The 22645-nt window shown below is 40.1% G+C and overlaps 1 protein-coding gene across 11 annotated transcripts in view; it reads right to left on the bottom strand.

Moving 5' to 3' along the window:
* Positions 1-22645, bottom strand: part of LOC144005816 (RNA-binding protein Musashi homolog 2) — a 271115-nt gene that overhangs the window by 75222 nt on the left and 173248 nt on the right. For all 11 annotated transcript variants that reach the window (XM_077504186.1, XM_077504187.1, XM_077504189.1 and 8 more), the window contains exon 8: positions 3263-3345. In XM_077504186.1, coding sequence (XP_077360312.1) covers positions 3263-3345 — 83 coding nt within the window. The remainder of the gene's footprint in view (positions 1-3262; positions 3346-22645) is intronic.

Genomic DNA, 22645 nt, shown 5'->3' with positions numbered 1-22645 from the left:
CTGCATACCGGGACATTTATCTTAGGTGTTATCAAGAGGGTCTATTGGAAAGGTGACAAAAGCCTCCAAAAGGCCTCAAGCCGTCGGGTGGTTCTCGAACATGTGCGCCCTGGCCCAATAATCCAGACTCACAAGGATTCAGGATGTATATATATATATATATATATATATATATATATATATATATATATATATATATATATATATATAACAAACAAACAAAAAAACAAAAAAACCTTTGTGTTATCCTCTAATGAGCAAGCAATGTGTGCGGTTGTGGTTTTTGTCCACTCATTTGCCGGATGTATGAGAGCAACATCTTTTTAAAGATGTATCAAAATCCTTTTCCTATTAGTTGTTGTTGGAAGGAAAGGAAAATACTAATTGCGCATCTTATTGTCTAATTACCATTATTATTACAATACAATTGTCATGTTATTGTTACTCCCCAGAAGCAGACAGTGATTGGGACTGTAATTATGCTTTATAAAAGCTCGTTTGTAAACAATGGCTAATCAATTTTTCATCCCGTATATTGCATTAAGCACAGGTAAGGGACAAATGGCAATTCCTTTGCTTGTTATCTTAGGGCACATAAAAAAAATAATCTTTGCCATTTATATTCAAGCCATGAGTGTAGAGGTATAAAAATGTCAACAGTGTGCTCCAACTAAATGTCACAGGATGTGACAGAATATCTTTTATACCATAATTTCAAAAACACTTTAGATATACGCCTGAGCGCAGAATGGGATGCAGCACTGAAGCATAGAGGGGTGCACACCGGGGTCATGTGTGACCCGGTCTGGTCCCTGGTGAACAAGGTTCTACTACACTGGTCCTGTCCGTCAGACAGCCAGTCAGTCTGTCAAGTTGTGGAAAAGGCCAGTGAGGGGGGATGAAAGAGGGGAGGGACATTTCCAGAAGAGCCATACTGAAAGGCAGGCAGCATTCCCTTCAGTCGATCACATTCCACGCAATTTATATTGGAAACACAAAAGTCTTTCTATTTAGAGTTCAACAACATTTTTTAGGAAAAAACAGTTTACATAGAAACTGATTCTGGCTCAACCCCGCCAGTGTCATGATGAACATGACAAGGAATCATTGCCCAATGTGAACTATGCCTCGCAACAAAGAGTTGCCAGAAGACCAAAAATTAAGAACTTGGAAAAGGTCACAAAATTATCTCTAAAAGCCTTAAAGCACATCAGTCCACGTTAAGACAGATTGTCAATAAATGGATAAAGGTTCAGCATTGTGGTTCCTCTTCCGAGGTGTGGCCGTCGTGTTGAGATGATGCAAGAGCACAGCTCAGAATGCACAATGAGGTGAAAACAAGACTTCAGGTCTCAGCATAGCAAGCCGACGTTTGTTGTTCGGTAGTCGGTTGCACGTCGGTGAGTGCCGTCAGTTTGGTGAGTTTCTGCCTGAACCAACATAATGAACTGCGTTGGCCGTGTGTGACAATTGATCATTCTGATTGGCTTTTAGCTAGCGAATTGGTGCACGGGACAAGAAATACGTTTCTTGTCTTTTTTTGCAGCAGGGTGGAAGAAAGTAAAGTTCAATTCATCAGCATGATTCAGGCGAAGCCATCACACTCATAGAGCTTCCAGACTGAAAGTTCCATTTAACTTTTTTTTGGAGGACGATTACCTTACCACAGTTATTATTGTTAATTAAAACTAATCAAACTAAAATTGAGAAAGAAATATGTTAGAGTAAATTTTAAAACATGAAGAACAACTGAAAACATTTTACATTTTTGTTAGTATTATTTATATAAAAAATTGCCCTATTAAAAAAAAGTCTGATTAAATTTCATACATGAGCTTTTGGGGTTGATTTTAAATTAATTTATTTTAGTATTACGGCTTAGCTATGCAGTAAAAATAAACTCGGACACATGGGAATTGTAGTTGACTTTATCTCACAATACGCCCCATGTGTAAAAAAACTAAAGCATATACTAAAACTAATTAAAAATAAATATAAAATGAAGTATTTAAAAAAATATAAAGGAGTAAAAAAAATAACACACCCTCTTTAGCAAGTATCGGTAATTAAAATGAACTGAACTAAAAAAAAAAAAAAGTAATACAAAATGGCCGACTTGCTGACTATATAGGACACTATAAAGTGGATACGGAGCAATTTTTCTGAGTGGTTTATATTGTATTTTATACTGATGACATGAGCCTGGAACTACGGCTGGGTGATATGGACAAAAAATAAAATCTCAAAATTTTTCAGTCATTCAGGATGATTACGATTTCAATCTATTTTAATCTAATAAACCCAACAAACATTTATTTAAAGGTTTCATATATTCAAAAATAATTCATATGCGAAACATTCAGACAACAATAATGTATAGTGATTCTAAATCTGTTTTAACATAAACTTATCATTCATTGTTTCTGCTTAATTGCCACAATTAAGTAGTTGGTAGCTATTGTATGTCTTGTCAACCACCCATTCAGCATTCTGCCACTTGTGGAAAATTACAACTCACAAAAACATATGGATGCAACGGAACATAAGAACAACAGCTTTTAATAATCGAAGTATCAAATTAATTCGATTTATTACCCAGCCCTCCCTGGAACTTATGAATGCAATTGACACGCTAAGAAAATAATTGTGCCAGCGTCCCGGGACGGATTGTGCTCGACTTCCAAGGTTCCACTATAACGGCGTATGTCACTCCGGAGGCTTGCGAGATGGAAGTGTGGTGCAGGTGTACTCACAGTCACGATGCAGAGGTATCGGTTACTCTAAATCATCATTTAACGACAAGGCAAGTATGCTTTTGAGTGCTCGGAGATGACCCGGCTCCAAGTGTAAATAAAACAAGCACCGCAGGAGCCTGTGGAAGGCGTTAATCCCCAACTAATGAACTCAGCCTCTTCGAGCGCCATCCCTGGACATCATCTTCACCTCTGTGTGTCCCTGAGAATGTGTGCATGCGCGTGCATGTGTGTGTTAGGGATTCCGGAAGAGGGACAGGCTCCAGACTCCCGTCTCTCAGCCTGACAGGCACAACTCAGTCACACAATTTCACGCTTTTGTGGCCAGTACACACCACTACTTTCCCATCCCTGAAACCCGCAGAACCACAGGGGGTGCTCGCAAGTGAGCGGGTCTCTCGCACACATGCGATGCTATTAATACTTGGGGGAAAATATATAAATCAAATATTAATCCTTCAATGCCCAAGTGGAATTGAAAAAAAAAAAAAAAAAAAAAGTGGACTTACCATTTTATTATTGATTTCATGAAAATGAATTTCACAGACTTTCTCAACGATGTCTTCACTGTCAAAAGTTATGAAACCGAATCCTGTGCAGAGAGAAGCAGATGGTAGGGAGGGAGAAAAAGGGGGGGACAGGAAGTTAGTCACAACTTCAGGGACACACACACGCACAACACGGTAGATTGTTATAGCGAGCCACATCTTTGTGGCGAGCGCACTCAAGGCTTTGGAATGGAACAAGACATTGTCCTCTTTAAATCAGGAGGAGGACGAAACCTGCCACATTATTAGGGGCAACACAGAAGCTCTCCCACAAAGAGAAGATGGGAAAACTGCACAAAGCTCATTTAATGAGATTCAGGAAGCCGCGGTCCAGCATCTGAATTTCATTAAATGTATTTTGTGTATTTTTTTTTTTTTTCTGTTATTGAAATATGACTGCAGTAGTAGACACGGTCCTTATGTTAATGCCGGGATTTTCATGTCGTATTTATAGTACTAAAGCACAACTTCTCTTTTAACACTGTGGGAGAGTCTTGATGGTTTGCGCCTTATGAACACAAGTGGAATGCTCTCTGCGTTTTGATGGCGATACACAAAGCAATCTGGCTTCTCTGCAGCGGGGGTTGAAAGGAAAACCGATGTTCTATTACTTTTGCAAAAGAGGAAACGGCACAAAAGGGAAACAGTTAGTGGATAAAGCAGCAAGAGCGACGGAAAGGAGATGAGTTTCTTTTCAAAGAGGCCAAGGCCAGACGATGAAATCAAACCAACTCGGCTGGAGATTTCGCAGCAAACACGACACCGGTCTAACTGGCATGCTCCGCGGGAAATGCCATCAAATTATTACCATGGGATGTCAGATGGGGTAATAGGAGGCAAAATGTACTGAGTGTGAAAATGATAGCTGGAAACTTACTGGACTCGAGTGTACTAACACACTGTAGTCAGAGCCAATGGAAGAGCTGTCACAAAAATGCAGTTTGGTTTTATCCTGTAATAAAATCCAAACGCACCAAAGGTCGTACAATTTGGGAAGCTACTAGTCTTGTGTCAGTCACGACCGATTCGTTCAAAAAGAACAAATCTTTTCAGTGAACGTGAGTGAACGGGTCACTTCTTGAAGTGATTCGTTCTTTTCTCACTTCATTTGAGAGCTCATGCCGTCAAGTCTTCGCGAACGACCAATCCGAAGCTAGCGTCAGACGTGGGCGGGATTTTACTACACATTCAGCCTCACTATTGGTGTTCAGGAACGAGTCACTGAGGAAACTTCACGTTCGCGAAGACGTGAACGGATCAGTGAGTGAACGAGTCGGTGGGTGAACGTGGGTGAACGTGTTGCCATTTCCGGTTCAGGAACGAGTCAGTGAATGAGTGTGTTGCCATTTCCGGTTCACGAACGGATCAGTACGTGAACGAGTCGGTGGGTGAACGTGGGTGAACGTGTTGCCATTTCCGGTTCAGGAACGAGTCAGTGAATGAGTGTGTTGCCATTTCCGGTCCACGAACGGATCAGTGAGTGAACGAGTCGGTGGGTGAACGTGTTGCCACTTCCGGTTCAGGAACGAACAATTCAGTGAATGAGTGTTGCGGCTGTTGCCATTTCCGGTTCGCGAACGAGTCATTGAGTGATCGTACTGCCGTACCAGTTCAGTGAGTGATTGTAGTCTTGCCACGAGCGATTCACGATTTACCAAGGAAGTAACTACTCACAGAAACGCCGCTACTTCCGTGCTGGCGGGGACAAGCTTTCATCATCATGTGTTTCTCCAAGCTAACGGTGAATGAATCTTTTGAACGGTTCTTTTAAATGAACTGATTCTAGTGATTCAGTTCACCTGAAAGAACTGTAATTCCCATCACTAGAAGCTACCAAATTCTCCAGAAAATACACGTCTTTCTCTCTGTAAGCTCTATGAATGACTTTTGACCAATCTGGGGTGTTGTCAGCTGGCACAGATTCCGGCTCCCTGCAAGCTTGAACTGTCCCATCCAAGTCACGTGGGTCAAACTCCCAGGCGCGAGTCACATCTGGCTCGCCATATATTTCGTGGAATTCGGCCGCACAGCAAGCATTACACACTGAAATGCTTAAGACGTCTGTGATACTCTCACAAATGATGATATTTAACACAAACTCATGTAAATAAATAAAAAACTTTTTGATATATGATTTCCTTCATTCTCAAACAGAAGAAATTAGAACTTCTGTTACAAAGTGCCATCACTTGGCCACAAACAGGAGGCACTGGACTAGCATGAAAACATTCTATAAAATGAAAAAAAAAAAATAGGAGGCTGAAATGTTTTGTCTGTGAAATGTTAAGGCACTTTGTGAGTTTGTGAGTTTCATTGGGTCAAGTCATGGGGGTCATTGTGTTATGATGTTGATATCAGTTGCTTATGCAGTTACTATGTCCCTTCAGATGATAATGATGATGTATTAGCCACTTGAAGGTTGTCAACTTTTATGCAGTTACTATTAGGGATGTAACAAACATCACGATACGATATTATCACGATATTGTAAGGAGGATGGCGATATGAAAAGTCACAATATTGTTAAAAAAAAAAAACGTCATACTTATACAATACAGCAAATTACAAATATTATAAAAATATTATAAATATATATAAAAATATATAAGTACCTGTATTGAGGTACTTACTCCACACATATTGACTCGCTTCACAAGCATATTACGTTTCCATTCATCTGAGCATTAGCGTGGATTTTAAACGTATAAGGGCCAAAACATGCCTTGTGAAAATTAAACTGCACTAAAAAACTAGCCACCAGAGGGTGCTGGAGCTGCACAAATGCAAATCAACCTGACATTTTAAAAATGTGCTGCTTTTAATATTGTGACATGACGACGACGATATATTGTGGCAGTTTTAATCACACGATATCTCACGATACTGTTGTTACATCCCTAGTTACTATGTCCCTTGTGAATATGTCAGTTGCGATGCAGTTGCTATGATCTTTTATTAGTCACTCTTAGTATGTCTAGTGCCTTATTTTATCCTATCGGCCTACTGTAATATAGAATTGCACATTGTGTTTGGGTCTTAATTTTACACTCACGTGACATTTATTATTTATTTTTATATTTATCATCATCATCACCATCATCATCATCATCTTAATGGCTACTCCTGCATTTGTATTCCACATTTTTGTAAAATTTGACTTGATGAAACTAAAATAAATATGTCAAAGAAAAAAAGTGTTTGCCCTCTGCCACAATTTGGGCCATGAAAGACCTTTGTTTTGTGCATTTTTATACTCATCAACAGCTGAGGGTATTCCATAGGTGCACCTCTTTTTAATGTAGTTATGTGAGAAGCATAATGGCATTTACAGTTCTTTCAAAAATTCTTTTCTAGTTCGCCTTGCTGCTCATCCCCCCCCGACGATAAACAAAGCCTCACTTCACAATCTATCAGAACGGCTTTGTCAAAAGGAGGATTGTGAAGTGGACGTGCAAGCTGATTAAACACGGACAACATTTAATCTAATGAGATCTTAAGAGACCGAACGTCATTTTCCACCGAGGCACCTGTACGCTGAGCTGCGGCGGTGAGAGCACATTCGTGAGGTGGGGTGGGGGGGATGAGGGAACGCTGATGACGACAGGCAGGAACAGGAGGAAGATTCTTCCCCTGCTCACCCCACCTTCATGCCAGCGCACGGAGCACTTTTGACAACCAACAAATCAACCGCCAGGAGTAATTTGTCACAGAGGGTTGTGGGAGGAAGGGGGGGAAGGAGGGCCGTGCATCTGAGGGCAACTTGAAAGAGAAAAAAAGGTGGAAATGAAAGGAGAGGGGGAGGGAGCGAGACAGAAAAAGTGACAGGGGGGGGGGAGAGGTTAGCGCACATGGCCCCTGTCGCCACGGCTCCTTCCTGCAGCTACAGGCAGCTCCTCCATCAACTGACAGGACATTTTCTACCTGCACCATTATATCCACTTGGGTCAGGCCGGAGCCACATCAACACAGATACCACCAGCCGGGCCCTTCTACACATGACTGGATGAGTTTAAAAGAACAATGAGACGCTTTTGCTGCGGCGTAAACTACAGTAACAGCGCACACGTACACAACAGCAGCACACGTCTCCTTAGTCGCTCCCTTAAGCATTCACTAAACTTCTGGACCTGCCGTCCTGTGCGCGGCGATCCCATTTTCCGCACTATACAGACAATAACAGGCACAAAATAGCAGCAATTGCCTTCATGTGTTGCGTCCCTTTCCCCCTATCCGCACATGACATGAGAATGACCTCCACGAGACTATTAAAGAGTGTCAGCCCTGACAGACACAAGGAGAGAGGTGTCATCACGCTCACAATGAGCCACCTACAGCTTAAATAGTCGCCTGTAAATGGAAACACATGCTCGTCTGATAGGATGGGTAATAATAGGTGTTGTGGGGCCGCTGGCTAGGCGAGAGCTTCTACTGCACCCGCTCACACTTATTAGTGGGAGCTGCGCTTGGCCTCGTCGCCCGGCTCGGCGGGATTGGCAGGGAGGTGACTTTTGCAGCCTTTTACCGGCTTCGTCATAGTCGAGCCCCTACTGCGACCATGCAAAATGGAGTGCGATTGGGGCGTGTGTGTTTCAACCTAAGTAGCTCAGAAATGAAGAATCTTGGTGTTAAGTCAGGAAAATGTGAAAACGGGATTGACAGTAGGCTAAAAAAGGAGAACACTTATGGTTTTAAGGAAATAGAATTATTTACTTGTCAAGGTGAAATTTGTTTTGTGTCCTAGATTAAAATAATACTGATTATCTGACCGAAGGCATAACTGGCATTACTGAAAGAAACACGTCATCAAAACATTTGTTTGACTCAAGAATTATTATTATTATTATTATTATTATTATTATTAGGGATGTCCCGATCCCGATCAGCTGATTGGTATCGGGAGAAAATGATCCCGGTTTTATTTTTGGCAATTTTATTTTATTATTATTATTATTTATGGGCTACAAAGCAACAAAATCATCCAGTGGGAAACGTATTGCCAAACAAAACGTTTTATTTATTTTTATTCATTATTTTGTGCACTTCTGATGGCACTCCTCCAAAATTATTGGGATGGTTTTGTTCAAATAAAAAATAATAATAAATAAAAATAAAAATAAATGATAAATTTGGAAGCACTTTTTTCCCTCCTCCTTAATACTTTGCCGAGGAATCGGATCGGAACTCGGTATTGGCAGATCCTCAAAATCAGGTGACTCGGACTCGGGTGCAAAAAAATGTGATCGGGACATCCGTAATTATTATTATTATTATTATTATTATTATTATTAGAATAAACAAATAGCTGTAAATGTGCTTCACTACCACCTGAATGCCAGGAAGATTATTGTATTTTGTAGGTGCATATTTTCTATGTTTTATTATTTTTTTTAATAAATAAAGTATTGCACTTGTAAGGGAAATCGGTCCAATTAATTATTAAATCAATAATTGTTAATTATTAAATTAATAATCAATTGGCTCATTAATTGAAGGAGACTCAAACTTAATATTTAAATTAAGTTGAGCTTGCCTGCGGAGCACCACATCTCTTTTTGATAATTTTATCAGGATAACAGATGAGAACCTCGTTGAATCAGTCATTAAAATGAAGGTTGTGCCCTTACTACAATTTTGTGAGTTCTTTGTTCAGCTTAGAGGTCACTATAAATTGATGAAACACACACACAGTAAACCAGGGGTTGAGTTTTGTGCACGTTTATTCTCTAACCTAGGTGGGATAATCTACTTAGAATTTCAAGAAGCAAAACTAACTACTATGATAGGAAATGAAACGAGAACTAAAATAATAAAAATAATCAAAGGAGAAGAAAAGAGAAACGGTCTTAACCAAGGTGATAGATTTCTTAAATCAAACCAACATGGGACCCACAATCAACCTAGTTTGCACCAATTTGTACTAGGGCAAAGGCCTGCAAAGTTGCACTTACAGATGGGGTTGGTCTGAGAAGCAGGACCCTGGATGGAGACTCGCCAAGCCCGTTTGAAGATAGAATGGAGAAGGTTCAGTTCAGGAGAGGGAGAGACAGGTCGTCCGGCTGGCCAACTGAGCGTCACGGGGTCAACCTGCTGGCTGGGAGAGGCCCTCTTGGTGAAGGCCTCAGCGTGCTTGGGAAAAGCACCATCCGTTGAGCCTTTGCAGGGACTAAAAGCAGCGTGTTTCGCTGCGCCTGTCGCTACACGCGATGGCTTCTGTGCGTTGCCGTGTGCTGGAGGTTAAGCTAGCTGGGCTAGCCCTTTGTCTGGCAGCCGCGCCGATGGAGACCAGGAAGGAGCCAAGGAGCAGCGAAGAAGCGGGAGCCAAAGCAGCGGAAAAGAGGAGAGGAAGAGAGAGAGCAGCACGCAGGGAGCGTGCTTTTAAATTGGGAAGGCGGCGGCCTCCACACCAGGGGGGCCGGTTGAGACCACAGTGGAAAGTTACCAGCTGGGGGAGGTTTTTGGTTGGCTAATCAGATTGAATCTGGATCCCATGTGTGTTAAGATTCTAAGGTCAGAATTCAACCAATGCAACACGTACAATTGAATACCTCAAATAAAATGTTACCTAGCTTACACTGTTAAAACGTGCATACACATGAAAGTTTAGTGGAGAATCTGCCACTGCAATGGAACATTTTCATGACATTTCATGGAGTCAACATTTCACAAATGGCAAACATAACATTTCATAATTCATTGTTCTGTTGCAAAATAAGAAAGTCAAGTTTCTAAGAAGGCTTTTACTGTTCTGATTTGTGTGTGTGTGCGCGTGCGCGTGTCAATCAGAGCATTTGTGGCTGTTTGTGGGGGATGTTCTTGTGCTCCCCACCCCCCCACAGTGGCATGTTCAGGCCACAGGAGCTCAATTCCTTTGGAACTGAGGTTGCAAAAAGTTACAACCGGCCGATAATCGTTACACACTATTATAACAGCATTAATTTGGTTTAGTTTTTTTTCTTCTGATGTTGATTCATAGTATTAAGTAATAGTTATAATATATTTTAACCTGTACAGTGTTCACTCGATAATCGCTGGGGTTACATTCCAAAAAGCAACTTTATAATTTACATGTATTATTTATGTTTTATGGTACTCACCACACACTTCAACAACAACAAAACAGCATACCTCAAGCATCACTTGCAAAACTGTATTTATTTTTTATTTTTTTAGTTTGCTTTGTATCTGGATTAAAATCCACAAAAGGAAGTGGAAATGCATGAAATGTTACAACTGTTACAATGGATACCAATTGTGTGCTTTGTATTAACGTCTTTGTGGAAGATTTTAAACGTTCAGATACGATCACACTTCACAACTTTAAATATTTTTTTCCAACCCCGACATGGAGGCAAATGCTTGCAAATGCCTTGGTATTGATCAATTGCAGCTATTTCGTGGGGAATATCGTGAAATACTTACCCTGTAATTTTAGACTCAACTCTTGTGAATAAAAATGTTTTAATCACCCAGCACACAGACACAAAATGCTCCCAATGTGTCTGCAAACCACCCGCGGTTACAACCGAACCTCCTCTCTCCTTCACAAGCTTGAATATTCAGCAATAATTCTGCATGATCAAACCCTCACCTGTCCAATCATCAGGCAGACTAGAGCGAGCTTCTGCACTGAACTGTTGGTGTGCATGCCCTGGCCTCAAAAGTGCCATCTTTCAGTACTGCGGAGAAGCAGACAACTACGGCACAGTTTGATGCCTTTGATCAGTATAAAAGGTGTGCAATTACTACAGATCGAGAGCCCCAAGAATTAATCCTCTGTTTAATACGGTTAATGCCATGAACCCTCCAGGACACATATGAGAGAAAATACATCCTGAGGTAAGGAATACTACTGCTATTACTAATAAAAATAAAAATCATTGTATTTATTGATCAGATTCAAATACATTTCTTGGCTTCTTTTCTTGGTCAAATATGAGAGCGAAGAATCAAACAACACAAGCTGTGATGGTGTAGGTGTGCAAATTGCCTCATTTAAATTTGACCAATATTATTCTAATTTTGGACTGCATTGTCAACAATGTCAACGCTCAATTTGACGAGATATTAAGGTGATGATTATGTGTAGGTGGCCTGTAAAAGCAACGGGTGATGGAAAGATTGGCCTAAAGCCATTTTAAGAGCAGAGCTTTTTGCAATGCGGCCATACTTGATCAGAGAAGTTGCCCGAAACAAATGTACTTTTACTTTCCGACCATATTACTCTTAAATTTATTCATGATTAGTACACACTGAAATTAGGTAACAGCGTCACATTTAAAAAAACAAAAACAAAAAAAACAAACAAAAAAAACAAAACAAAACACTCAATTGGAACCTCAGTTCACAAACAAATTTGTTCTATGACATTTCAGTTCACAAACTAAGGTAATGTTTCCTATAGAAAAGAGTGGAATCATTATTAATCCGTATTCATTTGGACAAGGATGGGCGATTACCGATACCAGGTATTGTATCGGGCCGCTACCGGGTCTTATTTCAAGATATCGGTACTCGGGAAGGCAGCCTTGTGTCGTCATGCGAGTGAAAAGCAGGAAAGATTAGACCACATTAATCAAAATAAGATTTTTCTTTGAAAATGTTATTCGAAAAATGAATTGTTTGTCAACCAACTAACCAGCCGTATAATTAAAAATAACCCCCTCAAAAATGATTGATGATAATATAATATATATACAGTGTTCTGGTTAATATTGGGTTAGTGGAATATGAGTTAAGCAGCAAAATCCAGCAGTTTTATCAATATCAGAAGGCGGACATTTTGCCACTTGCTGTCGAGTGAAAATGACATCACAGTTGCTCAAGTTGTAGGTAACAACCAATCACAGCTCAGCTTCAGAAAACAGGTGAGCTGTGATTGCTCCTTGCCTGAGCCCTGACCAACTGTGATGTCATCTTAAGTCGACAGCAAGTGGCAAAATGGCCGCCTTCTGTTATTGATAAAAACTGCTGGATTTTGCTGCTTAACTCATATTCCAAAATTTTATATTAATCAGAATGTCATGTTTAGACTAGTGAGGTCACATATAACACATTATTGTCAATAAATGTTTAAGGTTGACTTCCCCTTCAATAGTGATTTCTAACCAACTACTGTTTTCAGGACACTTCACCGGAATTACATAATTTGCATTTTCTCATCCGCTGGCGAAAGTGATGATAAGTGTACACTTCTATTAAAGTCCAATATGTGTGCTTTCGTTGCATTTCTTGCACAGCAACTTGGCCCAGCACGCATGCTGAGGAAACTAGTTTGTCTGCGCCTCTAAGTAGGTCAGCTTTCAGAGTTGGCCATCAATTTCGACTGTCCTACTTTAAAAGGTGCCCCGCCTCGATATAGACACACAAACATTTGTATTACATTTAAAACCTCCAGCTCCGACTTGCAGCATCCACTTTATTTATATTGTTATTACAGATATTTATATTAGCGTTGGGTTTGTCTAATTGTACGGGTGACAGCAACTATTGTTCAACACACATTTAGGCTGCTAATGCATTCCTAGCTGCAGTGGTCAGCATTAATGTGCATCTAAATAGCAACATGGCGTGTGCATCTGGGAAATGAGTGTCTCTCCACTGACCTCTATATACTTTAAAAAACATTTCCCTACCTAAGAAGGAGCCTCATTAGTGCCAAACAATATACGTCTAAGAGTTTATTTCTGTCTGCTGTATGATCAGAGGACTGCGAGCAGAAACTGAATAGAAGCAATTACCCATGGAGAAGGTGACCATGTACCCCTTTGCTCCCTGGCACCCAGACAGCAAACTAAAAGCAACTGGGCTTAAAGGGCTAAGGGGAGCACTTGGAGATGTGGGCAAATTCACTTTTAATAAACAAGAACATTAGAAGTTGCTCTTTCTGAGTCACACTAAAGTAAAGAAGTGTGAAAGCCGATGAAGCGTCGCCCAAGTTTCCACAAGGGAACTTTTGGAAGGTGAGGTTAAGTAGAGGATTACCGACTTTGACACAAACATGAACGGCCTGGAAATGGTGCACGTCATTATGCATATTGTAAGATTCCTTACATGTTCCTTGACATCTTCCAGTGCTATGGCATAGAACCGTTACAGAGAATTTGGTGCACTCAGTTGACTTGTAGCTGTTGTGATTAATGTAATCCCTTCATACTATGACAAGGAAAAAAAGAAAGTGGTCGGACGAATATACGCAAAATGAAGAATTCACATGTTTAACGGAACGTATGGCGTTCCACAGGGTTCAATTCTGGGGCATCTGCTGTTTTCGTTGTATTTGCTACCACTAGGTTCCAGCTTAAGAAAACAGTGGTGGTTGTTTTAAAGTGCTCTATAAATATATTGACTGTATGATTTGCAATGCCAAGTTGAGCAATTGCAGTCCAGCATAACTATCTAGCAAAACTAAAGGATCACTTTAAGCTGCATGGATACGGAGAATACAAGAACACAAAATCGAAGTGGTTCCCCTCATCAATTTATTCAAATTTGAGAGGCGTGTGGTGTACATGGCAGAAGGACTCGCTGGAGTCCATGCAGGAAATCAAAGTATATTTATAGCTGTGGAAGGGCACTTGGTGATCGGCTATAACCCCCCTGAACGTCCAAAGTAATTCATACTAGCCTAAAATTGCTACCATTGTATACGCAGGCTATATTTTTCCTTTATCTCCACACAATTTCATTGCCCATTCGACTATTTTTTTCATGCGAGTAGGCCAGCCCAGTACCATTGCGCGGCCCAGTAGTTAAGGACCTCTGCTTTAGAACAGCGAGTATCAAGAGATGAGATATGAAGGTTGAGACCACAAGGGGACGCTTCATTTAAGAACGTCAGCCTCCTTTGTGCCAAGCAATAATCCAGGCCTAATAGATGTCTCCATTTCTATCACATGCAGGAACAACCAATGGAGGGGAAGAGAGCCAGCATTAGGTCAGAGCAGGACTCCCTCCCCTCCTCCTTTTTTTCTAAAAGCCTTTGAGACAGTCTGATGAATTTCTTTTGAGACGTGAAGCCATGAGGGACTTGGATGAAATGAAACACATATGCACCTTTTGTGTTTTCTGGCCATTTGATATACAGTAGATAATGTCGCTGTTTCATTAAACTTCATTAGCATTTCTTGCTCCACATGAATGTAGGAAATCAGACGTGGGGAATAATAGCTGGTGAATGCATGAAGGCAGTGATGAAAAACGATTACAGTAAAAGTTGGGATATGAGAAGACTTTTGAGAGGGATCGGCACAGCAGCACACTACAAAGAAAGACCAAAACAACCAGGCTAGATGCAAAGTGAAGTCGATTTGTGTCAATTAGGCTTTGCATTAGCTATATTGTTATTTTTCTAAAACGCAAGACACACAGAGTTCATCTGAACTGAAGCGCAACGATGATCCCTTTCGGTGGTCATTTGCATTTGGCAGAATTGGCTTTTACCGAGCTGCCAGATGAAAACGCCACTTAAAAGTGTATAACGTAGCTAATGTTGCAGTTTAATGCTGAAGAAAAAAAAACACTACTGTTTTATGAAATCGGTCCTCTAACACTAACTCCAATCATATGACATCATTACTCCGGCAAGCATTGTGTGATGATGTCACTCTGACACATGTGACCCTCACCATCATGGCTGACTCATTCACTGGTTGAACTCCTTTTCATCAAAAACACTCTTGTCAGAACAAAATCGGAGGGTCGGGAAATACACCATGGTTCATTTACAGAAAGAACAGCCACTGCATTTAATTGCTTATTTAACTACGTATATAATAACGTGTTACAGTCAAAATAGCACTACATCTTAGTACATTAACATAACCGTATCCTTTCATCAGCGCGTCTGGGCAGTAATTACAGGAGATGAAAAAGTGTCTTGGACGGCCATTATAATCTTGCTTTACTTCGGAGTATATCTGAGATGAAAAGGTTTGTCTTCTTCATTCAACAGACACCTGAGAAACTGTAAAAGAAGATCATGATCCTATAGTCCTGTACATGAAATGCTAAATTAAATCATTTTGAGCATGCCGTTGATGTTGATGTCTAATAATTATGAAATGAGACACAATGCTGCCAGATAACGTGTTTTAAAAGACAAAACAATATGCAGTAAATTTCATATCAGACTATTAGTAGGGCTGGGTGATTACAGAAAAAGCAACAACCACAATTATTTTTGATAGATATTGAAATTACCATTAATAAAAATTATTTTTCATTGATTTGACAAAACTACTACTACGGTACTCAAAACTACTGCATCCCTAGACATTTTATTCTGGAAAACTCTTCTTTTTGTCATGTACAAAATGACCTTGTAAATAAATATGTGAAATGTTATCTTATTCTGCTGTTCCTGCTGAACATGGAAGCTCGGGTATTGCATTTCATGAGGGAATGTGTTTTGGTGCGACAATTTTATTTAACCTTTATTTAACCGGGTAAAAATGTTTGCGAACTAATTCTCATTTACAAGCAATAAATTAAGTAACAAATACCAGCTGTTCCTGCTGTTTGTTAGCCTCTGAGGGGCAATGTGTTGCCAAGAAAAGAATGGAGTAGTGTACACACTTTCATTGACATAAGAAGAGTAGAAAAAGAAAGTTGTAATGAAGCTCTATAAATATAACTCGATTTCACAAATTGGGAAGAATCTGCCCCTTTGAGTATTGTTATATTACCCGTGTGTATTTGTTCCTACAGTGTTTGTGTGCCAATATTCATTATTTGAAGAAATATCAGTGCCGGAACTCGATGTTCTTTTATCGCTAGCATGTCAATGGGAGTTTACATTGACTTTAGCATTAGCATCAGCAACGTTTTTAAAACAAAGCAGATCTTCTATTTATATATACAATGCATGCAATTATTTTTGCTGTGTGTTTATTTTCACAGTCGCCTTCAACTGGAGTGTCATTAAACAGTGCAAAAAAAAAAGAGCTCGAGGAGGAAGAGCAGAGTCATATACAGGTATGTCACAAGCAACATGACACATTCAGGGTACTTTCACAGCGTCGGGAACTTGCAAACCCACCGCTCCATTCGCAATTTCGTAATTATAATGTTGTTAAGAACGTGAGAAGCCGAAATCTAAACCACAAATCAATTTCAATTAACTTCCGACCGCTAACTCCTAGTTCAGTTATCAAATGTAATATACACTAAAGTACTTGGAACCACACAAAAACACACACACGCGTGTTAAGTCCCACTCGGGCTACACTAGGGGAACTGAAAGGACTTTGCGTCTCTGTTTAGTTTCTCTCTGAAGTTTCCTTTTTCAAGCCAGCTCCTTTGCAGAAAGGGAGCTCATTTCAATCTCAAAGCTGACATCTGTGGAAGCAATGTGGGCTCTAAATGAGTAGATTTAATCCTGCGCAACAGGGCTGGAGCACAGGAAACTCTCGAGCAAGAGGTGGAAGAAGCAAAAGTGTGAAAAAAAGAATGGCATGAAACGCTGGAGGAGAGAGAGAAAAAAAAAAAGCCAAGCGCTTACAATCAATGTTAGCTTAAAGTCCATGTTAGCATCTTCAACAGGGCCACTGTTAGCTTGTCCACCCTCACTGATGAGATGGTTGACGGAGTATTACACATGCAAGGATAGCGCAATTGTATTGTAGAGAGCTTCTAAAGGCTTCTAAATGACGCATGGCCTTCTCCTCTGGCTCAACTTCCTGTATTTGGCCTTTGACGAAGGGGCGGATCAATCCCCCAGCATGCCGCCAGCCTCTGGACCCCCACTATCTAGAGGATGCTCTTTGAACAATCCGGCAAGGGTCATTCTCCCTGCGCTTCATCCTCTTAAAGGTCAGGCAATACAAATAGCTTGGAAGACACTTCCGTTCCAACATTGCCTTGAACTCGTGGCTGACCATCAAGCGTGTCCACAGCAGGCATCCTTGCAGCATATTCCCATTTTGGCAAATTTTAATACAGGCCACAATGAGCATTGTAATTTTTACCTGTGACACCAGGTGGCACTGCTCTAACAAAGCAACCATTGGAGACGAGTAGGCGTGGTGTCACTTGTGTGAAATGATGAAAATAAATCACTAATGTGAAGCGTAAGTGTGACTGTTTAATATGCAAGGCCATTATTGCAGATTATGTGACAAGGGGCCAACAGAAGGCATTCCAAAGATATCTTATGATATCTGTGCCTTCTTTTTTTTCTATTTACGCTGCCATGCATATCCAAATTGTGCCACTTGAGAGCAAAAAAAAAATGGGAATTGTGTCACTTGAAGCATGAAGTGTAATTTTAGTCGTAATTGTGAAGTCAAATGTACACGTAATTAGACAATCAAAAAACTCAGACATCGGCATTAAATTGGAATTGGGCCCTTGGACCTGCAGTGTAAAAACAGCCAAATGATCTCACCAAATTATCACACTAAAGTTGCAGGAGTAATGAGCACTGAGAAAATATGAGAATTCAACAACTTCAGTTTGTAATTTTTCATTTTTATTTCATCACCAAAAATGACCTATTCCTTCAAAATGGCATTTAAGAAATTCACATATTTGTTCCCATTTGAAATTCAAATCATTCAGCACATTTAAATGCTAACGATTTTAAATATGCCAAAAATTTCCATGTCCCACATAAAAAATGATCACATTACACATCTTTCAACATCATGCATCCATATTTTTCCCCTCAGCCATGTCTCCAGAAATTGCAAACGTCTAAGTTATAAAAGTTAACACTACATTATTAGAGTTTAACCACCATTTCTTGTAGAATTATATTGTCAAGTGTTTAAACCTTAAATAATAGTACCAGCCCCTCACAATCATCACTTCGGCTTTCGAAATGCCCGTCGTGCGTTAACAAAGAGAGAGTAATACGCTATTTTGGTTTAGTTCCATTTTGTCTGGTCGCGGTTAACTTATTTTGTACTGTTGCATGTTTGCATTGTATTGCCTATATGTAGTACTCATACAGTCTTCATGATTGTGACAGTTTGACAGTGCAACATATGATTGAAATGTAGATTATACATACTAGGAAATAAACAAAGAAAAAATATGACCAAATTGCAGCTCCACCCACATCCAGAAATGGATTGCATTCTACTGTTGCTTGTATCGTACTGAGAAAGAAAAAACTATTTCCGAGCTTAATGATGAGTGGGGGGAACAAAGATAATATTGGAAATTAAATTTTACTTACTTTAAAACTGCCGTAGTAATATAATATTTTGTATTAACTGTAATTATGTTTTTCTTGAAATGAAAATGGCATATTAAAAAATAATCTAGTAGCAAATACAGACATTTCAGCAGTTGAGCAGTTGTGCACAATGACTGTTTTACTTGCTTGTTACAGGATCCTCAACTGTAACAGATGGTGTGGCACAGTTTTGTGTTGCATTGGTGCACGTTTATTTACTTATGTTGGCCCACATTTTTATGATAATTGTATCCCACCAGTGTTAGCTCTATTTGGATCATGCTACAATTAGGTGTATTGGTAACAATACATCAATTCTCAGCCCCCCCGAAAAATGTGTTCTCTCAAACTTGACGTAATTACTACTTATAGGTATTTATTCTTTATCCTCTGCCAAGAATGACTTCTAATACTGCAGCTTACTGAGGAGATGGAATGAACAAATGGCTTTTCTTTGGGGAAAGATGATTTAAGATACAAGTGTTTTAAGTTACGGGTGTGCCCGGGAACAAATCCAACTCAAATCTAAAGGCGTCACTATAATATAATGTAATAGGTATATTCTTTTATGATAATACTATATGGAACTTATTACAACCAATTATTTGTATCTTGTAGATGTCACACATCAATAGAGTGATTTGCTGCTGCAAAACATCTGTGTAAGAGAGAAAAAGTTAAGTTGCATTTAATTACTAGACTTGCACCTGCACCTTCTCAGAAAAGTACGTCTGCTTCAAAAGGAGGAAAAGCTTTTCAGTCGAATAAAAATGATTGTGCACACCTGATCTCTGCTACTCCAAGCAGAGATCAGGTGTGCAATGATGCGTTTACATACTTAAACCGTCAAGATACATTCAAAACTCAGGAAGCTCTTTCCAGATGCGACAAAACCCTGAAATCTGCCAAACAGTATTTCTTGGATGACATTATGCTACTTGCAAAATCACATGACGGAAAATTAACAAACGCTGTCTCTTTTCTTGTTTTGAAAGTGGAGACAAAATACAAGTTATGATGTTTAATTTAGCCATTCAGCCACAAATGTTTACTGAGGGAAAGCACCCACGGGGGATATTTAGATTTTATTACCACTTTCTATCAACAGTCTGATTCATTAGGTAACATTTGGAGCAAAAAAACAAAACAAAAAACAAAAAAAAACATTTTTCCTTTTGGCTGTCTGTAACAATTTGCCTGGTCAATAGAATAAACACATTTTAGCAGTCAAACATTTATTTCAGCGTACTGCCTGCAGTTGCCTCTAGGGCATTCAACAAGCGCTGCATGCAAACAAATGTGCTATAAAAACGATAAAGAAAGTGCATTACTGATAAACATATTGCCACTTCATCAAAACTCTGTGAAAATAGAGCACTTTGGGTAATAAAAAGTCTCGTTTTGTCTGCTGCCAAGGGTGAAAGTGTATTGGCAGCGCGTCTTGATGAGCTTTGACAAGTTGGGCCATCTCGAAGAGATGTGTGGTGATTATTTGGATTGGGCTTCTCTCTCTGTCTGGCTTCCCCAATGCATTCATGATGCCAAAATGTTCTCTTCCTGTCTGAGTGAGTGTCTAAAATGGACATGTGGGCCTGCTGCCGTCGCCGCCGCCACTCAGGAGTCATATTCAACAACCGGCACATGATATATCCATTATTAATGAAATGCTTCTATAGAAGCAGCTGGAGTAGAACTACAGTAATCGTGGTGGGACCATTGGAATCTGTGGGAGTGTGAAATGTGAAATGGGCATACACATACAGTTGAGCAAGGCATGTTAAGATATGCAATACGATGTAATGTGCCGCACGCTCAAGCCCCCAGATGCTCGCCCACATGCCGCAGATCCTGCACCATGTCGAAACAGATGCTCTATCAATGATGCTTGCTCCATTGCCACGTACCTCCCTGGTGGCCAAATCGGGAGGAGGAGAGTGAATGAAAGACAGGGGATGACTGAATGAGTCAGTGTCTGGACGCAAGACAAGAGGGAAGGATCACGGGCAAGAAACCAGATCTTCAGACGAGTACAGCGGGATAGGTCGGCCACGCCAGAAGAAGCCAAAGGAGACAAAACCTGCGGATGAAGTGTTCTCCTCGTTCCATCTGCTCCTCAGCGCAACAGAGAGAGGAAAGTCGGAGGAATCGCAACTGAGTCATATTGTGATTCTGTCTGGGATGCGAAAATAGATCAACACATGCGGTCACTAAGATGTTGAAAAAGGGAGCTACAATTTGCCTGAAATTGTTTTCACTTAAGTATTTTTCTTACAAGTCACTTCGGAATATTTTGATTTGAAACTTCTAACTATGGAAAATATTTTCTTTATTTAAGATGGATTACCTCAATTTGAATCCTGCATCAAATTGCGGCCAAAGGTAGAATAGGGGTCGGTTATTGCACCTTTTGAGGCTGTAAAAAGCAAATCCTTAACGTGGCGGATGCTGTATGCTAAACTAGCTACCTTCACCTCAAAAAAAAAGTGAGCCATTTTAATCAAAACAAAACAAAACCGTACTTAGAAGCGGAAGTTACGAATTCAATCGGTACTTGTTTGCTGACGTCAACACAACCTTTCAACAAAACTCAAAGGGAGATCAAGCCATGTCTGCTTATTCAGTTGACCAAATTTCTGTGAGCGGTCAGATTTGATCCAGTACAACCGCAATTGTTCACATGAACAATCCATCGTTTCCAACAACTTGCGCTCTACAGTGTAGGATGCTGCTGTCGTCAGTGCGCTGACCACATTGTGGGTGCAGAGTGAAAACAACCTCTTTTATGTGTTTAACCTTCAATAGTTCACACATATATCAGTAAACTTGTAAAGCTGGTAAGTTCCGGATAAGGACTTTTCGATACATTGATATGTCTTTGCCAAAGTTCCCTTTGAATTGTATTTTGTGATCTAGAATGGGGAGACTTTGCGAGACTGCAAAGAAGTTTTCTTCAATCAACCTAATTAAGATTTCACTCGCCAAATTAACTTTTCATGTACATGAAAGAAAGCAAAGTAGAAGTAACTCGAGTATAATTCTAGGTAATTTCCCTACATTTAAGCAACAGTGTCGTAGACAGAAAAAAAAAGTAAATGGATTGCACGTTTTTGTTGCGATCAAACATTAAATCAGACCGCAACAGTTTTTGGAGCTGTCAGGCCGGCAACGGCTGGGTAATGAATGGCTTTTGCGGGTTTGGAATATTGCAACACCCTTTCTAAACAACATTCGAACGCAGCCATCAGGAATCTTCATTTACGCCAACCCAAACCGCTGCACTGAATGTACACTTTGGCACCCGCTAAAACAACACCAACAAATACAATGCTGCTTGCGAGATACGCCTGTTGTCATCATCCATCATAATCTAGCCCGCCTTCACCCTGCTGTCAAAACTGTTCTCCACAATTCACTTCGACAGTGTCAGCTGAACTCTAATATTTTACCAGCCGCTGTAATGAGCGCTGGTCTCAAGACCCAAAGACATAAACACATGGGTCCCTTTCTCACACTTTGCTTGTCGGTTGCAAGACTTTGCCACATTCGCTCCAATTTTGTCCCCAGCTCGAGGCCATTCTTCTACTTACGACTACAAATCATTCATCAGATAATTCATTAAACAATCAACAGAGATGTGAACATAAGCATTTGTCAATAATTCAGCCTTTACCTGGTGAATCTAAACCTAATTTGGTGTTTTTGTATGCCGCGGTGGTTTATCAGCGGCTTCAACAACGCACAAGTGTATGCGTCTGTTTGTTACTGTCCACACTAAGTGCCACATTATCTGCATTAACTTGGAGGACAAAGCAGGGCACGCAAACACACCGCCGAGAGACACAGACAGAAAATAGATGGAGTAGCGACACACACTATTTTAATTATCCCCTTGTCTAACCTGCCCTCCAATTACAAATAAGAATGTATAATAATCCCTCTATTGATGCATGAAAGACAGGACAATAACACGGCAGATGAACACAAGCAGAATAAGAAGTGGTTTCATAAAAAAAAAAAAAAAAAAAAAAAAAAAAAAGACTTGGAGTGAAGGCTAAATTGCGCTGATTATAATAAATGGTTATCTTGGTTCACATTCACGACTAAACTAATCTTTTCTTCATACTTATAGGTTCATAACGTTGCATATTTGCTTAAACTATGAGAGG

The sequence above is a fragment of the Festucalex cinctus genome, chromosome 18 (genome assembly GCF_051991245.1).
Source record: "Festucalex cinctus isolate MCC-2025b chromosome 18, RoL_Fcin_1.0, whole genome shotgun sequence".
Classification (NCBI taxonomy): domain Eukaryota; kingdom Metazoa; phylum Chordata; class Actinopteri; order Syngnathiformes; family Syngnathidae; genus Festucalex; species Festucalex cinctus.
The sequence above is the reverse complement of the archived record's forward strand: the minus strand, read 5'-3'. Positions and strand labels throughout refer to the sequence as shown.